General features: G+C 46.3%; 2 protein-coding genes across 7 annotated transcripts; one reads left to right on the top strand and one right to left on the bottom strand.

The window, feature by feature from the left end:
- The first annotated feature begins 516 nt into the window (after positions 1 to 516).
- On the top strand, positions 517 to 21,636 carry ADCK2 (aarF domain containing kinase 2). 2 transcript variants are annotated; one of them, XM_064654730.1, is made up of 8 exons: positions 517 to 1,508; positions 2,213 to 2,359; positions 3,600 to 3,728; positions 4,375 to 4,470; positions 6,425 to 6,676; positions 7,527 to 7,655; positions 7,769 to 7,822; positions 19,178 to 21,636. In XM_064654730.1, exons 1-8 carry the CDS (start codon positions 561 to 563, stop codon positions 19,181 to 19,183), a joined length of 1,761 nt encoding a protein of 586 aa, XP_064510800.1. In that variant the 5' UTR covers positions 517 to 560; the 3' UTR covers positions 19,184 to 21,636. The 2 variants fall into 2 exon arrangements, with proteins under 2 accessions (XP_064510800.1, XP_064510799.1); XM_064654729.1 differs by lacking the exon at positions 19,178 to 21,636 and adding an exon at positions 9,033 to 9,904 and having other exon boundaries at positions 522 to 1,508.
- LOC135414221 (uncharacterized protein C11orf16 homolog) lies at positions 11,490 to 24,214 on the bottom strand. Of its 5 annotated transcripts, none has more exons than XM_064654724.1 (11): positions 23,774 to 24,212; positions 23,290 to 23,604; positions 21,303 to 21,391; positions 20,942 to 21,119; positions 19,585 to 19,813; positions 18,483 to 19,051; positions 17,442 to 17,583; positions 16,025 to 16,269; positions 14,323 to 14,486; positions 13,357 to 13,606; positions 11,490 to 12,542 (listed from the first exon to the last, which is right to left on the bottom strand). In XM_064654724.1, the coding sequence occupies exons 2-11, from the start codon at positions 23,359 to 23,361 to the stop codon at positions 12,444 to 12,446; spliced, it is 2,037 nt and encodes a 678-aa protein (XP_064510794.1). In that variant the 5' UTR covers positions 23,362 to 23,604; positions 23,774 to 24,212; the 3' UTR covers positions 11,490 to 12,443. The 5 variants fall into 5 exon arrangements, with proteins under 5 accessions (XP_064510794.1, XP_064510795.1, XP_064510798.1 ...); XM_064654725.1 differs by having other exon boundaries at positions 24,093 to 24,212; XM_064654727.1 differs by lacking the exon at positions 11,490 to 12,542 and having other exon boundaries at positions 13,520 to 13,606; positions 14,279 to 14,486; positions 23,774 to 24,213.
- Positions 24,215 to 24,274: the final 60 nt, after the last annotated feature.

Raw genomic sequence — 24,274 nt, 5'->3', positions numbered from 1 at the left:
CCCTGAGCCTGCAACACTATCAGCTGATCTGAGGTTGGATATTAGGGGAAGGTTCTTCATCCAGAGAGTGGTCGGGCACTGGAACAGGCTCCCCAGGGAGGTGGCCACAGCACTGAGCCTGACAGAGCTCAAGAAGCGTTTGGACCCACGGTGTGACTCTTGGGGCTGTCCTGTGCAGGGGGGCCAGGGCTTGAACTTGCTGATCCCTGTGTGCCCTTTCCAGCTCAGGATATTCTACGGCTCTACGATTCAAAAGGGATGGAGCTGTGAAGGCCCCCAGCCCAAGCGCGGCCCCTTTCCCTCCTGTCCCGCTCCGGTATATGCTGATCCCGAGGGACGCTCCCGCCGCGGAGACGACAGCCCAGGCACGCGCCTCAGTCACCGCGCGGGAGCCCCCGCCGGGCCCTCGCTCCTGTCCCTTTAAGGGGCGGGGCGCGGCCGCGCTGCCGCGCGCTGATTGGTCGCACGCGCGCCCCCCTCGCCCCCGGCAGCCGGTGCGGGCCGCGGGAGCGCGCGCGGTAGTGGCGGGAACGCGCGCGGTGGTGGCGGCTGAGTGCGCGATGGTGGCGGGCGGCGCCGCGCGGCTGCTGCCGCTCCCGATCCCGCTCCCGATCCCGCTCCTCCCGCGCGCCGCCGGGGCCAGGATCAGGGCGGCGCTGCCCGGCCGGGCGGCCGCGGGGCGCCCTGGGCTGCGCGCCGGGCGCTGGGGCGCCGTGGCCTTGGCCGTGCCCGTGGCCGTGCCCGCCGTGCCCGCCTGGAAGGAGAGGCCGGGGCAGCGGGCGCCGGCGTGGGCGGGGGAGCGCGGCGCGGAGCGGCCGCCCCGGGGGCTGCTGCGGCGCTTGGGGCTGGTGCTACGGCTCGGGGTGCGCGCCTGCGGGCTGGTACTGCGCTTCGGGCCGCTGCTGCTGCTGTACCCGCTGAGCCGGCTGTGGCCCGGCATGGGCGCTCGGTGGCTGCGGCTGCTGCGCAGGGCGGCCGAGGCCGCCGGCCCCACCTGTATCAAGCTGGGCCAGTGGGCCAGCACTCGCAGGGACCTCTTCTCGGAGGCCTTCTGCGATGAGTTTTCCAAGCTGCACGTCGAGGTGAGCCCGCACCCCTGGGGCCACACCGATATGCTCCTAAGGAAGGCCTTCGGTGAGGACTGGACGGGCATCCTCAAGTTCCCAAGCCGGGAGCCGGTCGGCTCGGGCTGCGTCGCCCAGGTCTATAAAGCCTATGCTGACCTCACTGCTGTTGCCGGCTCCTGGGCCCAGGAGCTGCAGCAACACTCGGAGTTCAGGTCCGCTTTTGAAGCGTGGGAAGTGTCAGGCTTTAGAGGTCTCTTCAAGTGGCTGAGAAGGAGGAAGAGCAAGGAGACACGGGATGAGAGGAGCAGGGAGGAACTGAGCCTAGCAGACTGCTCCCAGGGAAGTGCCATGAGTAGGATGTCCCTTATGGAGCAGATGGCCAAACCACTCCTGAATGCAAATCCTTCATCAGCCAGACATCTCACGCCTGTAGCCATTAAAGTAAGTTGTACACCTGAACAGTAGATGTATGAAAACAGACTGTGCTGGATGGGGTCAATCAGATTTTAATTCCCATGGGGATGAGTGGCTGGCTAGGGCCAGGCAGAGTGAGAGAAGGGATGCTGTCTTCCTTGGTGTCCTTTCTCAGTGCTTTTGTTCCAGCCCAGTGCAATCCACAGTTGTGGTGGCCCCAGCTCTTCCTGGCTGGAGAGCCCAAATACCCATGCTGCCTATGGCACTGTTTGACATGGCACGTGGGTACTGGGAATGCCTAAAAGGGCCCAGTTTACATTAAAAAAAAAATTAATATTCAGTACACCTTCCAGACAGTGAAACCCCTTCTCTGCTCACATGAAGAAATCTGGAACAGACAAGTTCTTTCCAGCAAAGTTTTTTTTAAAGAAACCTTATATTTGAGCAGCTTCTGATACTAGTCAGGGACAGGGCTGGAGCCTGAAAGTGGTGGAAAATATCTTTGGGTGAGACTGTAGTCTCCAGCACAGATATATTCCATTTGACAATTATAAAATGTTTTGTTACAACTTAATCCATGTCAAAATGTGAATTCTTCTGGGGGCTAGCTGAAGAAGCTGGTTGGCTTCCAGTCTAATAGGCTGGGTTCTGTCTATTTGGGATGTATCACTTGAGCTGATTGCAATGGAGTGTTTGGAGAGTTGATCTTGCCACTGCTCATTCTTGTGCAGGTCCTGCACCCTGGGCTGGTCCACCAAGTCCAGATGGATCTGTTTCTCATGAAGATGGGCAGCCGCCTCATTGGACTTATCCCTGGATTCAAGTGGCTCAGTTTGACAGAGATCGTGGAGGAGTTCGAGAAGCTTATGATGCAGCAGGTACATGCCATGCCATGGTCCCCACTTACTGAAACAAAACTGCCCTTTGTCTTGCTACTGGCTGGCTTTAACTGTTCACACTGCTGCATTTTAAAGGGTTAGATGAAGGCTGGCTTGTTCTTTACTTATGTTCTGTATTCTAATCAATCACGTAATGTTATTGTAGGAAAGGTTATATGCTCACAAAGCAAAAAAGCAACGCAACGACAAAATTTAACAATCTTTGAGTTAAAAATACTTTTTAGACTTTGAAAATCATTCTGAAAACATTCTCATTCTTCCCTGTTTTCTAAAGACACAGTCCTGAAATGTTGCTAGTATCACACTTACAAAGATTTCTCCATGGGCTTAATTGGGCTTATGTTGCTATTAAAATGAACCATTATCTGCTAATTTCATTTCTATGTCTAGATTGCAGAGTCTGAAGTCTGTAACAAGCTTTTGAAAGCCTTAATTATTTTCTACTATTGCAAAAACTCTACGCAGTAAATCCACGTTGTAAACTGTTGACTGTAGTCAAATGTGACTCGAGGTCATTTAGTTCCAGTTTAGTCTGGCAGAGCTTTTGGTGGATGTGCTGAAGACTGAGGGTTAAGAGAACATCTGATAGGCTCACTGTAGTTTTAATTATCTTTGAAAAAAACAAGAAGTATTCCTGGGATATTTCCCATTGTCAGATGAGGGAGGTGAAGGAAGGTTATCCTACCTCCTTGAGCAGTAGCAGACAGAAAGAGGCCCTTGTGTCAAGACACTGCATCACTGAAGAGCCAGGGCCTGGACTTTGCATAGTGGATTATTTTGTATGTTTTACATTAAATTTCTTCCTGCTATGGCTGCTTCTCTGTTAAGTGAGGCTGGGGCTGCAGTTCATCTACCTTGTCTGCTTGCCTTGCAATTTGGACAGTAAGCTTTGGTTCAGGATCTTGTCGTGTCCTCGAACATAACGCAGTCATGGTCTATTTTGAGACACCGTGCCTATAGTAAGGCACCCAGATTTCAAAGGTGCTGGGTTGTGGACCATCCATTACCCAGTCTGTTACTCCACTCTTCCATCAGGGAAGCTATAAGCATGTAAAAAGTACCTCTGATTTTGTTTTCATTCTGGCTTTCTGACTAGTTTTGTTGGTATTGAGTCCTGTACAGTCCTTTCCTCATACAGTCCTATCCTCATACAGGATCCTGAAGATCTAACTCTAGTTGAATCTATTTTCCCACCTGCTCTTTCTGTTTCTCCCTTGAGATTGACTTACGCTACGAAGCCAGAAATCTGGAGCGCTTCCGACAAAATTTCCTAGATGTCGATTTTGTGAAGTTTCCAACTCCCCTTTGGCCTTTGGTAACAGCAGATGTTCTAGTGGAAACGTTTGAGGTAAGAATTTCAGGGTCTCAGAGTGGTGGTAGCAGTGAGATGGCCCTGGAGAGAACATGCCAAGGAAGTTTTTTTTTTGAGAAGGGATCAGAGGCAGAAGGATGCTTTTCTCTTATTTGCTTAAGGAGAATTGGTGTCCTTCCTTGGTGTCTCTTCCAGTATTTTTGTTGGTAAGCAATGCATCCCAGAAGACAGGTGGCAGACAACTCCATCTAGAAGTAGACACTTGTCCCGAAACCAAGCAGACCAACAGTGTCTCCAGCCACCACCATGTGCTTGCCTGTACTTGGCAAACCAAACCACACTCCAAGTCTCTTCTGTGGTGGGTCAAAGGAAGGAGCTCAGCAATCTGACAACTTTCTGATGCTTGCCTTAGTTCCCTTGTGGATGTAAGGCTACTCTCAGCCTTAGTTTTCCTGCATTTGATCCTGGCAAGACTATTTCTGTCCCAGAAACACTATCCCTCTTTGCAAAGAACAAACCCTTGCTTCTCTCATGTTCTCTATCACACTAGATACAGCCTCTATCTGACAGGTCCTTTCTAGGGCATTGTTGCCACCTCTCCTGAACTCTTGGCACCCAGATAAAGGTGTGGCTGAAGATGGGACACAGGGTGTGTTTGACTCCAGCCCTGTCTTTATTTCAGGAGAGTGAGCCTATTTCACAGTACCTGCATGCGGAGATCGCTACAGAGCTGCGGCAGAGACTTGCAAAGATGGGCATGGACATGCTGCTAAAGATGGTAGGCACTTGGCTAAAGCTGGAAGTGAAGGTTGTTTTCCTGCAGAAGCTATTCAGTTGGGAAAATAACACAATATGGCTAAAGAGAGAACCCATTTGCTTCCCCCTTCTCCTTCCTGCACGCGTGTCCGTAGGGACATGGACTCAAAGACACTGTTGTGCCTTTGGAGGCAGCCCCTGGATGCCAAGTATCTTGTGGTAACCCAGGACTTGGGGCACTGTGGCACAGCTCCTGAAGTGGCAGGAGCTGAGGGAGGGTCTGTACTTAGAGTACAATGTCACGCAAGGCCTGAGTAAAGCCTGGCCTAGATAGACCACTGCTGTAGAGTCCGACACGGAGCTTCCTCCACTGCAGACGGGCCATCTGCTCGCACGCAGCAGGACTGGCCTGTGCACCTCGGTCAGTGCACTGCTTAGGAAACACACTAATCCATTTAATCAATATTCACATATTGCCCAACTACTATGTAGTGCAACATAATTAGCAAATACCGTGTGCTCTGCAGAGACTCTGGATGCAACTCAGGGAAAACAGCAATAGCTGATTTCTTTATCCGCTCCTTCTCTAAAACTGCCTTTCTGTAAGGAAGAATTAAATACACAGTAAAGAAAACAAACCTGGGCAAATGCAACTTCTGGCTGTCTAGTTCTTCTGTGGCTGAAATAATCACAGATGATCTGGAAAGGAGTGTTGAGAGGGTGATACAACTGTCTTGTGAGGAACCATGAGAACTAGCAGGGAAGAGTTGCAAAAGATCCTGACAGTACTGAGTGAGTGAGTGAGTGGGCTCTATGTGTCAGATGAAATGCAGCTGGTAACTGCAGCATTGTGCTAGGGTGATGGCAAGCCTCCAGTTCTGACTCCATGGAGTATGACAGGCTCTGAAATAGCTTTTACTACTCAGAAAAGCAATGGTGGAACTAGAATAGTTTTACGCTAACGTTGGTTTCAAATTTTAGGAGTAGTAGAAAAGAATTAAAGAGCAAAGAAACAACATTATGTCTTTAAGTAAAACAAATACCTGTTTCTTGAGTACTCTGTGCAGTTCTAGTCCCTTGCTGTCCAAGACCCTCCAGTTCAAGGGCTGTAATAGAACTAGAAGAGGTGCAGAGGAAGGCAGACAGGATGATTACTGGTGTGGAGTGACTTCAACACTGTAATGGTCAAATAATTTGGACTCTTAACTCTGGAAAGCAGAGAAATTAGTAGCTTATGACAGAGATAAATGCAGTCATGAGTGCACAAGAGTGAATATTAGCAGAGGTATTTTTTTCAGGCAACACCTAAAAAAAAATATGTTTTCACACAATTCTAATTATTTATATGTAGTTGGACAAATTCATAGGAGAAATCCAAGAAATACAAAGATGACCTTGGGGCAGGAAGTCCTGCAGTCCCAAGTGGCCAGGAGATTTAGTGGGGAAGTGCTGTTTTCTACTTGCCCTCTTGCCAGTCCTTTCTGGTGCTAACTGCTAGCAGAGTCAGAGAAGGGCTACACAGATTTGTTTCCTCTTAACTTGTTTTCTTTACTTTCCAATACAGTTGTAAGGTGGATTGATGTCCTGGACTAGACAAACTTAACCATTTACTATAACTCTTGGCACTGAATGGCAACTGGCCTGTTCTTACTGCATTTCTCTTTGCTAAGGCCCACTGGCGTGCTCTCAGTTTAATTACCAAAGAGCACCTCCATTCCCAGCTGGGACTCCTGGCTGTCCTACCTGACCTCTAGCAAACACGCTGGATTGCTCCACACAGCTCTGCTGACTCCCTGCCATGTCAGCACAGCTGGTCTCCAGCAGAAGCTGTGTGCTGTGGTGCTGCCAAGGGTAACGCACTGTCATTAGGGATGACAGCAAACAGACCAGGAACAGCCCTCTGCTGTTTGCCTGGGAGTTTTGGTGAGGGCAGGTTTGGTTGGAATGAGCTTCTCTAAGACTCACCTGTCCTCTAGATCTTTGTTGACAACTTTGTCCATGCTGACCTGCACCCTGGGAACATCCTGGTTCAAGGCACGGCCCGTGTGAGCAGCAGCTGCAAGGAGCAGACGGCCCTCGTGGACCTGTGTGACACGCTCGTGGTGGAAGTGCAGCCGCCGCTCCGGCAGCTCTGCCTGGTGCTGCTGGATGCAGGGATCGTGGCGGAGCTGCAGAGCGCTGACATGCAGAACTTCCGGGCGGTTTTCACCGCTGTGGTCCAAGGACAGGTGAGGCCTCTGCCATGAGGAGGGGAAGGCTGGAGAGTCTGACAACCCAAGTGAGGGTTTTCTCTCTATTTTCCCTTAAAATACTCCCTAAGAGGGGCAAGGAGACTTGCTAGCATGGAAGCTATACCAAACACAGGGCTAAGATGTTCTGCTACAGCAAGAACGCTGCCAGAGTGGAACAATTTCAGTGGCCCAGGAAACAGAAGGTGCTAAGTGGGAAGTATGGCTGCCACTCCCTGGTTAGGAGTGCTTCTGCTGCAAGTTAGGACTGCCTGGGAGCCACTTGCATTGGAGACTGTTGCAGAATCTTGTCAGCTTTTGCTAGAGAAGAGGAGGGAATGGATTAATGTCTTGATCTTCCACATGTTCCCTTCTGCAGCCTTGCTGCTGGAAAGCCCACGTGCCTTCTTCCATTTTGCTGTAGTGTGTCAGCATCTGTAGTGAAGAGCATGTAAAACAGGTAGAGGGTCTGACTCAGAGGGCAGGCTCCTGTGTATAAGGAGAACTACTTTATCCTCCTTCTCACTTGAAATACATTTTCAGATGTGCTAGAGAATCTAGTGCTAATGTCTCCTATTCATTCTGAGAACAAGCATATGTGCTCATACTTGCCTGTTGCTGTTTCACAGCTGCAGGTTGAATGGCTCACCAGCATATCTCAGGAGGGACACATTTTGTCTTGGTCTGTTTAATCTGCCGAAGCAAGCCAAGGAATCCATGCTAAACCATGTGTTCAGGCTCATCCTGTGCTGCCAGGTGTAGTTCTCAGCTACTAAGCAAGAACTGCAAACAGTTAGTTGCAAGTCACCAGCGATCAAGTCCTGATTCTCCTCTCCAACTTGTTCCTCAGGGGGAGAGAGTGGCAGAGCTGATCCTCCACCACGCCCGCGCCAACCAGTGCCAGGACATCGAGCGGTTCAAGGCTGAGATGGCAGAACTCGTGACCAAAGTCCGGGGGAACACCATTGCCCTGGGGAAGGCAAGTGCACCATGTCTCATTCTAGCTTACCTGCAATTCAGTGCAGCTTGGCACCTGAAAAGTGAAACAAAAGGGCTTTTTTGATCAGTTGTTTGCTTCTTTTTGTATTCTAGCTGCAGGTGGGAAATCTCCTCTCAAATGTCTTCAAACTGTTGATGACCCATAAGGTGAGGTCCTGTCACTGTCTGCCTTCAGTAACTGGAAGTTTATTTGGGGAGGGAGAACTACCAGGAACATGAAGGGCTAACAAGGAGGGGGACTGACTTCCAGAATGAACTGCTAGGAGAGGAACTGCAGGAATGTAACCAAGTGTTGCAGGCTTGCTGTTTCTCAGCATGTTTCCAGGTATGTCTTTTTTGTTGGGTTTTCTTGGTCTAAATATTGCATTTAATGGCTGATGTTGTTTACTAAGAGGAATACTTTTGTAACACATAGTTTTTCCTATCTCTTTTTGTAGTCTCTTAGAAGCAGAAAATGAAATCTCATACATATTCCACTTCTATAGCATTGCATGCTTTCTTCTCTGGACCTCTTTCTTGATATGGGGTTATATAACAGCACCAAGCTATTTTACTGGTTTGTTAGAGGGCTCAGTGGTGAGAAGTTTCTCACAGGACAGAGATAACAGATAACTACTTGTAACTGATTATTTGGGGAACAAGTTTTCACAGCTGCAAACAACTTTGGAAATCAACAGAGCTGTAGTGGCCTGAACTAGAGGAGATGAAAAGGTTGTCAGCCACTTTGCTCACTGTGCAAAGGGTCCCTCTAAACATTCCTTTCTTAGAGTTTTTTTGTCATTAAGCCTCATTAAGTAGGTTTCTAGTAAAATGAAATGTAATTTAGGCCCTTACAAAGCAAGTCCTCCCAACTTCATGAATTCTTAGTGCCCTGGTATGCCTTGAAACAATCCTGGTACCTGGCTGGGAAATGGGGAGTATTTTCTTCACATACAGAGCAGAGAATCATTTCCTCTGACCTGTGGGGTCTTTTATGGCCATTCAGGTGAGCTGCCTCTTACACAAGTGCATATGTTCAAGTATGTTGGATACCACTGCAGCCATGGTGAGCACTTCTAAGATCCTGCTATTCTTGTATAGAAGAAAAAAAAATCCATTCCCCTTTTTGTACGAAAAACAAACTCTTGGATTCCCTTAGTGCACTCAACCTAAAACTGCCCCCTTATGTTTGGGCCTGCTGCTGGATTTCAGTGAATTCTGAAACTCCAGCTGGTGGAGTTGCATTAGTTTCAGGTGTGCATGTGCTCTCAGCAGCCTCTTCCCTTCCCTCTCAGCTTAGCCAGAGCTGGGACCTTGGTTGAATGGGTACAGAAGAAAATAAGGTCCACTGAGCCCATTTAGTCTCTTGTGGTTCTAGGTGAAGCTCGAGAGCAATTTTGCTTCCATCATCTTTGCCATCATGGTTCTGGAGGGACTAGGTCGTTCACTGGACCCTGAACTGGACATCCTAGAGGCAGCTAAACCACTCCTCATCAAAACTGCTGCTTCTGTCCTCAAATAGACTCCTGTGGCTGCTGCCCTCTCCCTGTGTGGGGTTACCTGTGCTGTCTGTGAGCCAACACGAGGGAAGCTGAAGGTGAAGTCACGTGTGCCCTGGGGACATGCTGTGCAATGGTTACTCTCCATTAACAGTGTCTTCAGTCGTTTCAGCCGAGCACCAGGCGTGGGATGATCAGAAGGTCTATTCCAGAAACCAGAAGACTTTGCACAATTGGACATTTTTGACTCATTGCACAATTTTAAGAGCTAATGTGCTCTGGTAGTTTTAAAACTGACATACGTAGCTTAGGTGCACAAGATGACTGCAGCCTGATGAGAAAAGCAGTTCTACTTGTCTAAAAGTCTTCAAAGAGATGCTCATCCATCAAGTCTGTTTTGAAATCTATCAGGTTTAATATTTAATTTACTGACTTACCTGTCACTGTGGTATAGGAAATGATGTTCTAACATCACCTAAGCAACACAGGCTGAAAAAGCCAATAAACCTCTTTGTCTTTTGTACTTTTAACTTCTACTTTTATTGCAGAAGTGTCCCAAGATCCTGCATGGAGCGGTCTGTTTTTAGTCATTTTGGATGATAAAAACAGACCAGTCATTTGGATTTTTTTTTTTGTTTTCAAACTTCTGTACTCCAGCACATTATTATGGGAGTTTGATTATAAACAGCATAATAAAATATTTGCCTAGGCAGAAAAACCTAATTCCATAATAAAAAACAACTTCTGGGAATATTTGTGCTGCTCTTAATTTTTCTGGTTTTGAGGCTTAAAAGTCTTTTTTTTCCCCTCTGTGTGCTTCCTTCTACTACCCTCCCCCATGCTAGTGTCACCCTATTTAACTCGAAGACTTAACTGATATGCAGATTCTTGGGGTTTGCTTCCAGTAGCTGCAAAACAAAAAGTCCAAGAATTTTCCTAATGAATCAAAAACATGTTGTGAATGTTTAAAATTAAATAAAGCCAGCAAAAGAGCTAGATTATATGTGGCATTTACAGTCAGTTATTTTAATAGTAGTATTAAAATTATTTTATGGCTGCATTTTAATAGTGAGAAATACAGTCTATGAATGATTGGAAATACTGTGATATTAAATATATTCCCAGATATACCATATGTGAAATAGCAGTAGTGCAGGCTCTCTGCAGTGGTCTGTTCTCAGATAGTTAAGCAATGAAGAGAAAGTACATAAGCAGACAATCTGCTGTTTTATGGTGATTATAAAGTAAAGGTTAATGGCACATAAATGAAGTCTGAAAAATAAGTTTAGGTTCAGCTCAATATATTTCACGTACTTTCCTTTAATCACTGCATATCCTATTTCCAAGTGCTTAAGGATAGAAACAGCAGTAGAGTTTAGTATCTTTTAAGCTTTACACTTGTTTCTCTAAGTCTAGTTAGACCTAAAGTCATAAGTAGGCACACCATTGTCCTGACTAGCACATGATTTTATGTAGAAGAGAACTCAAACAAGAAGAAAAGCAAGCAACCCCAAAGCAATACATTAAAGAAAATCTCCATGCTTTGCCAGCACCCACTTTCCATCAGTGGGGCATGTGCCCTCTTCCCTTTCCACCCGGCTCGGGATAGAGGTGCCAGGCACAGCCTGGGCCTCATCCATAAGTTATGCAGGTCTTGGGCACAACCACCCCTGTTCCTGCTGAGCGACTTCCAGCCAACTTTTCCAGAGCCTAAACAGAGTGTAAACCAAATGCCGGAATTCCATGTCTAAAATGCAAAACTGTGCATCACATGCAGTTTCCATAACATGCAGTTATATTTTTTCCCAGAATTTAAGTTAAACAAACAAAATGTCAAAGCCCTCACCTGGTATTTAGGCTCATTCTTCCTTTCCCCTTTTTTAAAAAAATACCCAAAAATCTGAGGATGGCTTATGCATATTATGGATCCTAAAGTTTAAAAATACCCCTTTCAGCTATTAAGGCTTCTGAATAGTTTGTAAACATCTGGATGAGAGACTTAACTTTGTCTTTTTAAGGGAAAGCTGAAGGCATAGCCTCTCCATTATCCATAGAGGAATGCAGTCTGAGACTTACTGCTAAGAAACTGCTGGCAGGATTTCAAAGGAGCTCCCTTTTACAAGTTTTCTTAATTTTACCTTTTTTTTTTTCTTAAGTAACTGCAATTATCACTTGTGCTGTATTCTTGCAAAAGACATAGATTTTTATACTCACACTTTTTGTTGAGCAGCGTGCCACAAAACGTGCAACATGTTTCTAAGTGAACGCAGAATGTCAGGCAACAACATTTAAATTTTGTATCTAGTTTGGTTCCAGGCATTACTCAAAACAAGGTATCACACATATTGTATTTATTTTAGCATAATTCTGTGTAAGATAAGAACATACTTCCACATAGCCCTTAGTGTTCCAGCAAATAAACTGTGCCACGTCCATCCTCCTTCCCTAAATACCCATCTGAAAGGAACAGGTACGTTTCTGGTTACCCAGAGCTGATAATAGCCAGTGACACAGCCACTGTATTTTGTTAACCATCAATTTACCAGTTCATCTGTCTTTGTAACATTCTCCTCATTTATTCACAAAGAGCAAAAGGTGTGGTTATTGTAAGCAAGGGCCCTACCTGAAAAGGTATCCGAGCATCTTTCTGACCCGCTTTGGGGACTGCCAGCCTGCCAGTGAGACTGGAGGCCAAACAGAAACCCAAGCCCACCGTTGGGTTTGGTGACTCTCCAAAGACAGTTATTTCACAGATCAGACCTTTTTGTCATCACAGTGCCTAGAAAGGGGAGCTTGTCATTAAAAAAACCAAACAAAAACCAACCAAACAAAAACCCCCACACCACTTTCTATTTTGGGCTTCTAAAAGTCATTCCTCCTCTAAAGGAGTGGCCAACACATCTCAAGCAGTACCTACACCTTGACAGTAGAAGATCTGTACTTACCTGAAGCCCAGGCTGGTGAACCAGAATAGTAACTCCAGAAAGAAAGGCATGTAAAGCACAGAGCAGTGGACATGCACTCTGGCTGCAATGAAAGGGAGATTAAAGACCTCTCTGGGAATTGTAATTCCACTTGTCACAACTGTAGCACACTGAGTCACACCTACAAGACAAAGACCAGGTGTGTGAACTGCTCGAGGGCCTCTCCCCTACTCTGCAGCTTCCTTACACTAGCAGGGATGCCCAAAGCAGCAAAAGGGACTGTTCTCTGAGGTGCTGCTGGAGGTCACGGATTTTTTGGTCTTCTTTTTCCATCTTCCGATCTCCGGTCTCCGCTCTGGAACACTCTCACTTTGGCAGCCTGGTGCTGGTTTTGTTGCTTGTCCTGCTCCTGTGGTTCTTGTTCCAACATTTCCTGCCCTGACTGCAGAAACTCCTCAGAAACTCCTACATAAAGATATTTACAATTGTACAGTCAGCTTTCACGCCAAATTTCATCCTCAGTTTTCATCTGTGTCCAGCTCTGGGCCCCCCAGCATAAGAAGGACAGGGACCTCCTGGAGCAAAATCCAGAGGAGGGTGACAAAGATGCCCAGAGAGCAGGAGCACCTCTGCTATGGAGACAGGCTGAGAGAATTGGGGTTTTTCAGCCTGAAGAAGGCCCTGGGGAGATCTTAGAGCACCTTCCAGTGCCTGAAGGGGCTACAAGAGAGCTGGAGAGGGACTTTTTACAAGGGCTTGTAGTAATAGGACAAGGGGGAGCGGCTTTAAACTGAGAGTAAGTTTAGATTAGATATGAGGAAGAAATTCTTTACTGTGAGGGTGGTGAGGCACTGGAACAGGTTGCCCAGAAAAGTTGTGGATGCCCCATCCCTGACAGTGTTCAAGGCCAGGGTGGAGAGGGTTCTGAGCAGCCTGGTCTAGTGGAAGATGTCCCTGCCCATGGTAAGGGGTTTGGAACTAGATGACTTTCAAGGTCCCTAATCATACTACGGCTCTATGATTCTATGGTAGAAGTCAGAAATGGGTATAATATATGGATATTCATTCCTTGCATGCAGAAAGACTCCTTTTATGGCAGAGATGGAGAATGTTACTTCCCATCTTTCATCTTTATACACATGTCAAAAAAATGTTACCCTTTTTTAAATCCCTAAATATAGTTTTATTGGATATAAAACAGGAGAAAGACAAATACTCCAGATAGTGCCACTGCTGGAAACACAGCACAAGGGAAAATAATTTCTGGAATTGCCCTTACCAGCCTTTCTTTCTCTTGTTCAAAGCTCCTTTCATTGCATTCTGCCTGCAACTCCTCTCTCTGTGAACTCTGTGTCTTTAAGAGCTGAAGCCTCTGACTTGCCTTCCTCTTCCCCTCCTCTTGAAAGGAGGATTCCTTCCTGCTCCTCTCAGCCCCAGCAGCCTGGAGCAGTGCCATGTGCTGCAAAGCTCTCTCTTTGTGCTCCAGCTGTTTCTCCAGCCCTTGCAGTGTTCTCTGACGCAACTGTTGCCTGTTTCCAAAACAAAATTTCTCGAATTTCTCATAAAGAAAGAGCAATAAAAAAGACAGTGCATGAGACACAAAGCAGATATTCTGGCAATGTGTGCTTAGTTAATATTCCAGGACCCTTTGTTAGGTTATGAGGGTTTAAACCTGTGTCCAAAACAGAGGTAGCAAAACTCCCAAATGGGCTGGTACCTGATGTCAGCTAACTGCAGTCATCTGTCCATCTGACTACATAAACCTGGTGTGGCCAAGTGTTGTTGGCCCTGAAGACCAGGAATCAAGGAAGCAGATTGTGCAGACAGGGCTGTAGGACTGATCCAGACAAGCGGGTGGCTGTGTGCTGCTGCTGGAGCCACTGAGGCAACAGGGGAGAAGGCAAGGAGTGGGTCACGGGGGTAACACAAGGTCCTGCTCAGCTTAAGTGGACTGTGGGCCAGAGAGCAAGGATTTGAGAGACCAAAGGATCTTTTGTCTGAGAACAAGATCAAAGGGAATTTGCCCTTGGAGGTAACGCTAAAGGCTACAGGGTCCATGTGTACCCGCTCCCACAAACCTCAAGAGTCAACTTTTATTCCCACTAGGGAACCACTGTGACCCCTCTGCAGAGTCTGTCATAAAGCACAATGTGTGATGTTCAGAAACTGAAGGAGAGCACCAAGGAGCCGATGTTACCAACCTTCCAACATCTACCACAAAAAGCAGTAAGTTCCCAGGCATCACCTCTGATTGTCCCTGTGCAGCTGGTGCTGGATGCCATCTGCCTCTTGCTGCTGCTCCCTCTTCAGCTGCCTCTGTTCCTCTTTCCTCCTTTTGTGCTCAGTCTTGGCTCTGTCGAAGCCCATCTCTTTCCATCTCTCCTGAGATGCACCATTAAGGATTGATTTCTAAGAGGAAAAAAGCCAAACTGAACCCTTAATCCCATCAGTGTATGTTTCTAATGCAAACTGTAAACACACAAAACCAGAACAGCTTAGTTCTTATGTCACTCTTGCGGTCTGGAAGCTACACTGGCTCATGAATACTGAAGTTGCTCCCCACCCATGAACACACTGAGGATGATGCTAAAACCCATAGAAAACATTAGGCTTAACCAACCAAGGGGCACCTGAAAATCCAATGTTCTGGTTGTTCTGGTGTTGAGCCAGTGCTTCAAACTGCCCAGTCTTTGTGTCAGCTTTGTGTTTGGATGGAAAACCCGGGTTCTGACCACAAATCATATTACATATTCCTCATTAGATTTTATCAGAAATACCTGCCCCCCTCTGACCAAACACAAAATATTCCCGGAGTTCTCTGCAGGTGTAGCAACTCTTCACCTGTTGTCTGAGATTTCTACTTCTGCTCAAGCAGTCTTGATGTGTTCTTCACTAGTGGCTGCATTACAATGCTGGGCAATGCTGCTAATTTGTGTTTTTAAATGCACTGTACTGTGCAAGGATATGAAGGAGCACCTACAAGGCTCCTTTTCATAGCCAAAGTGAACTGTTTCTTTCTTTTGTACTCCCTACAGTGCCCTGTATGAGGGAAGGAGCAAGGAAACACCACCAAAACTTCAGACATGCATTCAAGTTTACATTTCTAGAGCTGTTTAGGGCTGGAACAGAATCTCCACAGAATATTTTCCTCTCCTTCCTCCTATTCCCAGCTGCAGTTAGCATGTTCCTGCTGTTAGCTGCTCCTCTGCAAACACAATGCCACCTCTCCAGTTCTTTCCTGTGGACAACTCTAATATCACAAGCTACAAAACACTACAGGACCTTCAAATAAGGTCCTGCCAGTCTCACGTAGCATTTTGATGGGTTTCTCTTAACACACTGATCTGTATGGCTTCCCAGGGGCTGTAAACAGCTTTGTTCTCCAGTGTATTGCTATTCCTTGCAAAAAAATGTACCTTGTGGGTGTTTGTGTTTAATGACATACAGAGGGAGAGATCAAAGAGAGAATCAAAGGTGTTTTATAGGTGGGAGGTGAAAAAATGGTATTTTCCAACAGGTAAAGTACTGGCCTAAGGTTTAGGAGACAAAGTTGCACCTCAGCCCTGACATGCACTCTCTGCTGTGGGATTCAGCTGACTATCCAGACTTTCTCTTTTTTGGTTTCAGTATCTGTAAAAGAGGAATAAGATTTTTGCTGTCTAGCAGAGCTGGCAGAGAGTTTTATTTAGAAAAGATTAGATCTAAAATAAAAAAAACTCTATCAAAAGTGCTGAGTAAAAATACCAGAAGTGCCCTGCCCTGTACAACATGGATTCCCAAGTGGAATCCTTAAGATTCTATTTATGCATAACCATTATTCTACACAGGCAGAATTTTTGTTGCAGCAAAAACCTTTGCAGGAGATCAAAGGAAAGAACATTCTCACACGACATAAACAAATCTCCTGATTCTGAGAGAGCTAAATCTGGCTTGGACCAAATACTTACTGTAATGCTTTTGTGTTTTAGAAGGTTTAGAAGTTTTGTGGATCTCCTAGCCAGCACATTGGTGGTACTGTGTGGTCTCTGTACACGTAGAGCTGATCTGATGGTCAGGCTGTCTTTCTCTAGCGATTGATTCACTTGGTCAAAGAAGCTTTGGCGCCTGAAAGGAACCAAAGCACTGGTTCCCAGGGAAGGGCTCCTTAGGGAATTCTGGACTGGAGCTTCTGCCACTCTGGACTCAAAAAGACCTTGCAAATAAATTAGGGCAAGGACATATGAGAATATAGGAAGCTTATAAAAAGAAAGCAAGTTGAAAGAACAAAAGGTCTTCTCATATAAAATATATTCAAGTCAGAAAGACTTTTATAACATTTTCCTCTGAGGGAAAATTTTTAGACTTCACAAAGCAGGTCCCAGCTTCTTTCCAGAAACAAGCTTGCTATTGCAGTCAGGGAAGAGTTTTGCCTGGTAACACAGGACTTTTGACTGCACTTACAGCTACTCAAGCTAAGAGATTGTTTATGTGGTATTTCACAGACAGGGGCTGCTCTGAGATGAGTGAAAATGATAAATCTCTTGATAGGGCAAAGCCTGAGCTGTACATCCTGCTGAGAGACAGGAGAGACAGCTTGGGCACAACGCTGTGCTAACACAGCTTTTGGGTAGCTGAGAACATGAGCAGAGTTTGCTCACACCCTTCTGCTAAAGACCACGGACCTGAGTGGCAGCTGTTGCATGGAACGATGCTGGAACACCAGCTGGGAGCAAACGTGCACCCCTGCGTGACTTTTCATTCTCCCTCTACCAGCAGTGTCACAAAGTAACAACAGAGAAAGCTTTAGGCTTTCAGAATCCTCACTTAAATGCCTGCCATTGTCACAAAACTAAAAATGAGAACAGCAACACTTTGATTAAAATTGTGATCCAGCCCCTTTTGGATGTTAAGGGAACAAAAGGTTACTCAATGACAAGCAATAGTTTTCAGCACAGATAAGAGAAGTGTTCTGCAGAACAGTCCTGGAGAAATCTTTTTGCTATAGACAGTAATAGTTAATGCTACAGATTAATTTGTAAAGTAAAGAAATTTTATAATAAATAGTATTTATACTGGGTGTTATGATAAAGTTTAAGAAAACCCAAAAGCTGCTAGTGCAGTAGCTGTAAAAGCCAAAAAAACCTGATTTCCATCTGAAAATTCTTTCACCTTGAGATGATGAACAACTTCTCAAGCTAAAGCACTATTAATACCTACATATAAATATACTACATAATGATGGCCATAGTCACAGCATTGCCATGCTATGGCATTTCCTTTTGAAGCATGAAGATTTATGGCAACAGATCTTAGACACCATGACCTGCTGCAGTGATATTGTGTGGCAAGTGTTACATTTGGGTAAAAGAGCTACAGTTCCACTACCATGCTCATGTCTAAAATTAGCTTCAGTTTCAGCATCCTGCTGCCTGCTCTCTGGTTCCTCCTTGTGATCTGTCTCCATTAACCAGCTGTCTGTGTTAACAGCAGTATCAACCATAGCATGAGCCATCTCCCTCTGAGCACCCTAGAAATAACAAGAAATGCATTCATAATCCAGACCTGATAAGGAAAAGGTTAGTTTCATGAACTTGCAGCAGAAGATTCTAAGTTGTAACTGAAGTTTAAGAAAATCAAAAAAGACAAATCCTAGGGGATTTCTTTACTAAAGAAACAACTCTTAGGTAGAGTAATTTCTGATCACTTCATGGGCTTGTCTACACCTCCAAATGACCTAAAACTGGCAGTACTTCTGCTTGGAAGGGTCCAAACTGGTAAAAAAGAGATCAGGCCAGAGGACCTCTGGCTGAAAGACAGTCCTGTTTCTGGCACCTGCCAGAAATCAGGATTCTAACCCTTGCAGAGATAAGCTTGGCAGTAGCTGGTGCACATGAACCTCCTCCTTACTGATCCTCACCCTGTTCACAAGCACCAAGTCAACTGCTGAGGGTAACTTAAGCCTCTTATGGTCTTTGATTGAGAGAGGGGACACATCTAACAGGGTGGAGAAGTACCTTAATAGAATTATGTAAGAGACTGTCTTGGTGTGGAGCAACCCTTACTTTAATCCTTATCCAGTGCCAAGTCTTCTGTCTGACACTTTTTTCTGCCTTTACCTCCTTCATACAGAAGCAGGATGTAGAGAAACTGGGCTATGCAACACTTCTTATATTCTGCATCCATGGAAGAGATTCTATAAGCCTGCTCCAGCCAGGGACAATGACAGCTTATAACTCTTTCCCTGGTCAAAGGATCAGGAAGACAGTGCAAAGTCTCTCCATTCTTTAGCAGGCATATATAGGGGCCAGGCCTAAAACCTCTAGTAAGTTTTTGGTACCAAGGGCAGTAAACTTCAGGTAACAAAGCAAATTTATAAAAATAGCAGACCACACAGTGACAAAAAAGCCAGAGTGAAACATTTTTTACCTTCTTAGGTTCTATAAACTCATTGTCCTCTTCCAAACAAGACCAAACATCTTTTGGAACATTTTCTGTCTCTAATCTCGTCTCTTCCTTTTTCTTTTCCTCTCTGGAAACACTTTCTGAAGATGTAATTCTCAATTCAGACAGTTCCTCTTCTATTTTCTTGCTGGGTACTTCTTCAGCCAAGCCTGTTCCTGGGGTGAAGGCATTTTCCTGCTGCACTTTGCACCCTACAGGCCGTGTGGGTTCCCAGGCTGCCAGGCAGCACCGGGGGAGCGAGGTACACTCCCAGCTGCACTTAGCACACAGATGAGCTGAGTACAGACCCCCTGGCCAGCAGTCCAGGTCTGAGTGACCCAGTCTGTAGTGGCCTGAGGCTCTATAACCCGGTGTCACAATGTATGGGTAATGTAAGCTTGAATCTACCACCATCTGCCTGGCTGCTAAAGGCATCTGCAGTTCTAGGATGATGCGTTCACTTAAGGGCAGAGGAATCTGCAGAGCTTGGTCAGAAGACACCTCCTTGGTCTGCCCATTCCAGAAATTCACAAGCACTCCACTTCTGTTGTGTGCTGTGCTTATCAAAAACAAAAACAAAAAGGCAAATAATGTATTAGCAGCAGAAAGCTGGAGTTAAAAGTAATGACTCGTGTTTCAGATAATTTTGTAACAACCTCTATGATCTTTTTTCTTTATAGGTTTAAAATCTGACCTTCTTTTGAACTTCCTATGAGGAGACAGGAGATAACAAAATTCTCACTTGTCACAGTGAGGCAGGATTTTACCCTAAAATAGCAGGAAACTAGACTAACAGATAATCAGGTGAATACTCATGAGGGCCAGGAACATTTTTTGCTTTGTGTTGCCCAACCCCCAATATTTTAGGAAGTTTTCAGTTACAGAACAAAGCAAACACACATTCTAGGAGCTGCATTAATTTGGACACTGAAGAACAGGCTGCTTAGTGTCAACAACACGAATACAGCGAATAGAACCCAAGCAGCAGGTGGGGAACTCTCTGGGATGGAGACTGTTCCCTTTCCCGTACAGTGACCAGCCCCCGTGGTGAGTCCAGCGCTACGAAGAAAACCAAAACACCCCGCACCTAAATGTGCCTCCTTGCTCTCCACAACCTTCAGCACAGTGCCGGGGCCAAAACGTTCAGCTCTAGCCTCCCACGGTGCCAAGACCCTGTCTCCCGGAGCGAGACGCCGTCTCCTGGCATCCTCGTAGTGGAGAATGTCGTAGAGAGGCGTTTCCTGCAGGCGGAGCTGTGCCTTGCCTTTTCGAGCACGACTTTTGTCAAACTCAATTACAAAGCGTTCCCTGGAGCCCTACAAGAGTAAAACATGCGGTTTGCAAGGCAGACATCTGGGTCCAATTAACGGCCAAACATTAAGTGCTAAGAGGGAAGTGGCAGTAATCCCGGGAAGCAGGACGTGATCTGGAAATGCAGCTTTCCTCTTCTACCAGATTTTTCACTGCACTGCGTCCATATTGGATTTAAAAGTAAATAAAACGCTGGGGTTTAAGGGGCTGACAGCCTTTCTCTTCCTTTGGATTTAGATTTTAGTAAGAACACAATTAGCGTGCTAAGGCAGAACTTTACCAGGAAAACCTCCCATAAGAAAATGAGTAGCCAAAAGAAATTGCTGTGCATGATGCAGTTGTCTACATAGCAATCAGAAGGGTAACAAACCAGGAAAATATCATAACTGTCAACAATTGAAATGTTTTAATTTAAGCCTTCAGCAGCGGGTGTGGGGAAGATCTGTTACTGAAATCTCAGCCTTGTCTGCAGATCTGTGAGGGCACTTACTCAAATAATACTTTCAGCTCCTACTCCAGTCATGCCACTCGTGCCTGTAACTGTCCCCATCTGTTCCACCCCACACTGGAGCTTACAGACATCCTCACCTACACTAGCATCAAAGTTCAGTTAAATAACCTGCAAACAGCAAAATGAACTGGGTTTTAAAAGAAAGCCTGCAGGGCAATTTTCTGTCTGGCATCCAAAATCACCCCGCAACTTCCAAAAGATAGATGGGAGAGAATGAGGAAAGCTCTCAGTTTGGTAAAGAGGAAGTGAAGCCTGGAGACAGACATTTTGGATTACTAGTTGCTATTTAGCTAACTGACTTTGCTGCTAGAGTGGGCAAAAGTAGACAATAGGGATAAGGGACCTGTTCTGTTTGTTTCTGAATGAAACCTTATTCTAACTACAAAAATGGATTGATCTCCAGGCTCCTTTTTCTTGCAGGGTTCCTCACAGTAAACAGCCAGTCAGCATCAGGTGATCAGGTAACAGATTAAAATAGGACGTGGGGAGACAACAGTGGTTGTGAAGTGCACTGTATCACAGGAGAGCCACCCCACAAGGGCATGTGACTGGTGAGGAATGAGGACAATAGGGAAAAAACCCCACAGATGTCCTTGCAGCACAGTTCCCAATAAATAGTTACCTTCACCTCTTGGGCAATGTGGCCCAGGTAGTAATAGCCATCAGTTTCTCTCCTTGCCAACACACGAGCCCCCCTGACTAAACTGGACACCTCTGGGGATGAATCAATGAAATTACTCTTTGCTGAGGATATCAAGGGTGCACAAAGAGGACCTGGGTTCCATGTGCAAACAGGAAGGCTGTGGAAAACAAAGATACAAGAAGTAATAAAGACCTTGGCAACAGAACTTCTGTAACTTACTGCAATAAAAACAAACTAAATCAATATGGAGCACACCCCTCACCCTGCAATAACTGTCTTTGATTCCCAGCTTTTCTCTTCTCTGCTTTTCCAGTAGCTCATCTACAGATTTTGAACTTACTATGTCATTGGACATCTTGGCAGCAGAGAGCCATGGGAATCTTTATTAGTGTGACAACACTGGACATGTGAGATGGACCTGGAGCTTACCTGGAAGGGGGAAGGAGGAGATGGAAGCAGAAAATGAGCATGATTTTTGAACACTTACATCCTTAAACTGGAATATTGTTCATAAAGTTTACTTTCAGTACATTACTTCTCTCTATAATTCTTCCACCATATCTTGTAGTACTATGCTGCTTATCTGTAAGTTCACCACAAATGGTTTTGATTTTGAGAAATCAATTTTGGAAAGAAGAAATATTAAAAAATAAAACATAAGGACTATATGATAACCCCCCCCTTGTGTTGCACCTGGTTTCTAATCATCTGCTAGGTATGTAGCAGGGGTATCACTGTTTCTTCAGTCAGTATGAGATATGCTGTTCAAAGGACAACGTGTCATTTCAAGGACACTATTGTAGGTGTCCATTTTGGCCCATTTCAGATCCTATAACAGTTTTATTCTACTGTGAAGGGGGCACTAGGTATGCAATTCTTGAATCAGAATAGTTTTACTTTCTTACAGTTCTTAAATCGGAATAGCTTTACTTTCTTACTAATCCTTACACCTTTTAGTTAACTGATTTTAGTAAAGAGCTTTGAACCTGGAAAAGACACCCATTTCTCAGGACAAGGCACAGCTCGGAGACAGGCAGCAGAAGAGAGGGAGAGTGGGGGTCCTGGAGCTGCCTCTCCCATCCCCAGGAGCAGGTACTCCTCAGCAATGCAGGCACATCAATCTTGCTGGCTCCCTCCCAGGCCCTCTGCCCAGTGTGGGCAGCAGTGGCCACGTGTGCATTGCAGCTGTCCAAGCTCCCCAAACCAGCAAGAGCTGAAAGGTCAGTGAAAGGACCTGAATTCAAAGAAGAATGAAGGAGGTGGGGGTTGAGTCTAGGGAGACAAAGATGCCTCTGCAGGTCAAAGGCAGCACTGGAGACATCTGGCCCGAGCAAGATGGAAAACACGAAACGTTTGAGAATGGTGACACAGGGAACAACATGCCAGGGACAATGAGAAGGCAGAAAGACAAAATATGAGGGAGTTGGAAGGTAGAGTTGACAATAAAACTGTGAACCTTATATTAAAGCGTTCAGCTTTTACGGAAAAACATACACTTGGTATGGAGCATGTTGCAGCATGTTTTTGCATTGATCACATGTTAACTAAAAACAAAGATTGAACAGTTTGCTCTGTTAACTGTTGCTGAAAGTGCATTAGGGCTGTTCTGAGGCTCAGATGAGCAAGGAAATTAAAATCGCTTAACTACAAAGATGTCCACTGCTGTTTCAGCTGAGGATGTCAGCTGTTTGGGATGTTAACAAAATGAGATTATGTTACCTATTTAAAATACAGTGTTTGATATCCTTCACTCAAGGTGAAGGATAAAACAACACCAAAATCTGTGAGTCGGGGTCCACCGGCTGTAGGCAAAACTGTACAGTCACTAGCAAGGAAAATGGAAAACCTGAGTGAGGCATTTGTTCTTTCCTTGGGACCTTCACCCTGCACTTGTCAGAAACACGTCCTTTCAAGTGGTGGTCTAAAGTTCAATGAAATCACAGGCAAATCTTTCCCTGTAAAAGTAAATGGAGCCAGAGCAAGATATACCCAAATTTGACTCCAAGTGTTGGCGACAATGCCTTTTGCTCAGGGGCTACACAAAGCACCGTCTTTCCTCCCAAGCAGGGATTCAAGGTGCAGGTAATATACAACTGGAAGGCTGGATATGCCAGCTTGGGATGTCAGGTGCAGCCTGGCACAGAGATGCCAAACCTATTTAAAATCTTTATCCACAGACTCCTCTGTTCACAAGCTGCCAGGTAAAACAAAGTTACTCTTTCAGAGGGTCACAGAAACTCTTCCCCAGTTCACCTTTGTTAAACGTCATCCCATAAAGATTCAGGAGGAACTAACAAGTATGGACCAATCTTACATTAGCAGCATACCTTGTCAGGAGGAGTAGGGGGGAGTCTGATTCCTTGAAAGGACCCCTCTGATAGTCTGGCTACTTTCTCCATTATTTTTTGCTTCTTTGGGGATCACCTGGATGTCCCAGGAGGCATACCACACGTACTACTGAATGAAACTGGTTCTCCACAAGAAGTTGGCAGAATTCCTTCAACCAGATACACCCAATGGACCTCCAATAGATACACCCACCAGCAGGCTGGTTCTTCCAATGCCACGTTCCCAAGGCCAGGGATTGAACCCAGGCTGCAGCTCCAGGGACACTGCCGAGTGAGCACTGACCACTGCAACACCTGTGGGAAGGGGAAAAAGGAAAGAACAACAAAAGCCCCTCACACGGGCGGACCTTCGCTGAGGCGGGACAGGTGGGAATTCTTTATTAGGTGTATCTGTGCTGAGGAGCCCCGGAAATCGCCTCTGCGCTCCCCCTGCCGGGCCACGGGGCGGGAAGAGGCTCCGCACCTGGTGCTCCCTCAGGGCTATCGCCCCTTCAGGAACGCTTCAGGCTACATCCCGACACCGAGAGTGAATCCCCGCATCCCGGCCCCGCCAGGGCCGGAGACACCGCGCGCGTGCCCCGTTGCTACGCAACCGCACTCCGCGGGCTGGACCACCCCGGGCGCCCAGGGATGGACACACGGCCGCCTGACTCCTTTTAGCCCCTTCCTTAGAGACCAGCAGCCGGCGCCGCCTTCTCCCCGAGCCCCAAAAGCGGCGATTTGGCCGGGGAAGTCTCCCCGCTCTTCGACCTCCGTGGGCGACGGCAACTTGTGGGACTCACGGGCAGCCCCCGGTTCGTGCCGCCGCGCCGCTCCCGAGTGCTGGGCAGGGCAGGTGTGCGGGGACAGCGGCGCGATATCCCTGTGCCCCGCGGAGCCTCCGCGCTCGGCGGGTGTTCCCGAGCCCCGGGATGTCCCGCCCCGCGGTGTCCCCGCCCCGGAAGGCGGCGGCGGCTCCAATGGG

This window comes from Pseudopipra pipra, chromosome 5 (genome assembly GCF_036250125.1).
Source record: "Pseudopipra pipra isolate bDixPip1 chromosome 5, bDixPip1.hap1, whole genome shotgun sequence".
NCBI classification, from domain to species: domain Eukaryota; kingdom Metazoa; phylum Chordata; class Aves; order Passeriformes; family Pipridae; genus Pseudopipra; species Pseudopipra pipra.
Note: the sequence above shows the minus strand (reverse complement) of the source record. Positions and strands in the feature narration are given on the sequence as shown.

Coding starts and splice junctions, on each gene's coding strand:
- ADCK2 (XM_064654729.1), top strand. CDS start 561: ATGGTGGCGGGCGGCGCCGCGCGGCTGCTGCCGCTCCCGATCCCGCTC. Junction 1,509..2,212: donor TCACGCCTGTAGCCATTAAA/GTAAGTTGTACA, acceptor ATTCTTGTGCAG/GTCCTGCACCCTGGGCTGGT. Junction 4,471..6,424: donor TGGACATGCTGCTAAAGATG/GTAGGCACTTGG, acceptor CCTGTCCTCTAG/ATCTTTGTTGACAACTTTGT.
- LOC135414221 (XM_064654724.1), bottom strand. CDS start 23,361: ATGGAGAAAGTAGCCAGACTATCAGAGGGGTCCTTTCAAGGAATCAGA. Junction 16,270..17,441: donor TAATTTTAGACATGAGCATG/GTAGTGGAACTG, acceptor TTTATTTGCAAG/GTCTTTTTGAGTCCAGAGTG. Junction 13,607..14,322: donor CTGCACAGGGACAATCAGAG/GTGATGCCTGGG, acceptor TTTTGGAAACAG/GCAACAGTTGCGTCAGAGAA.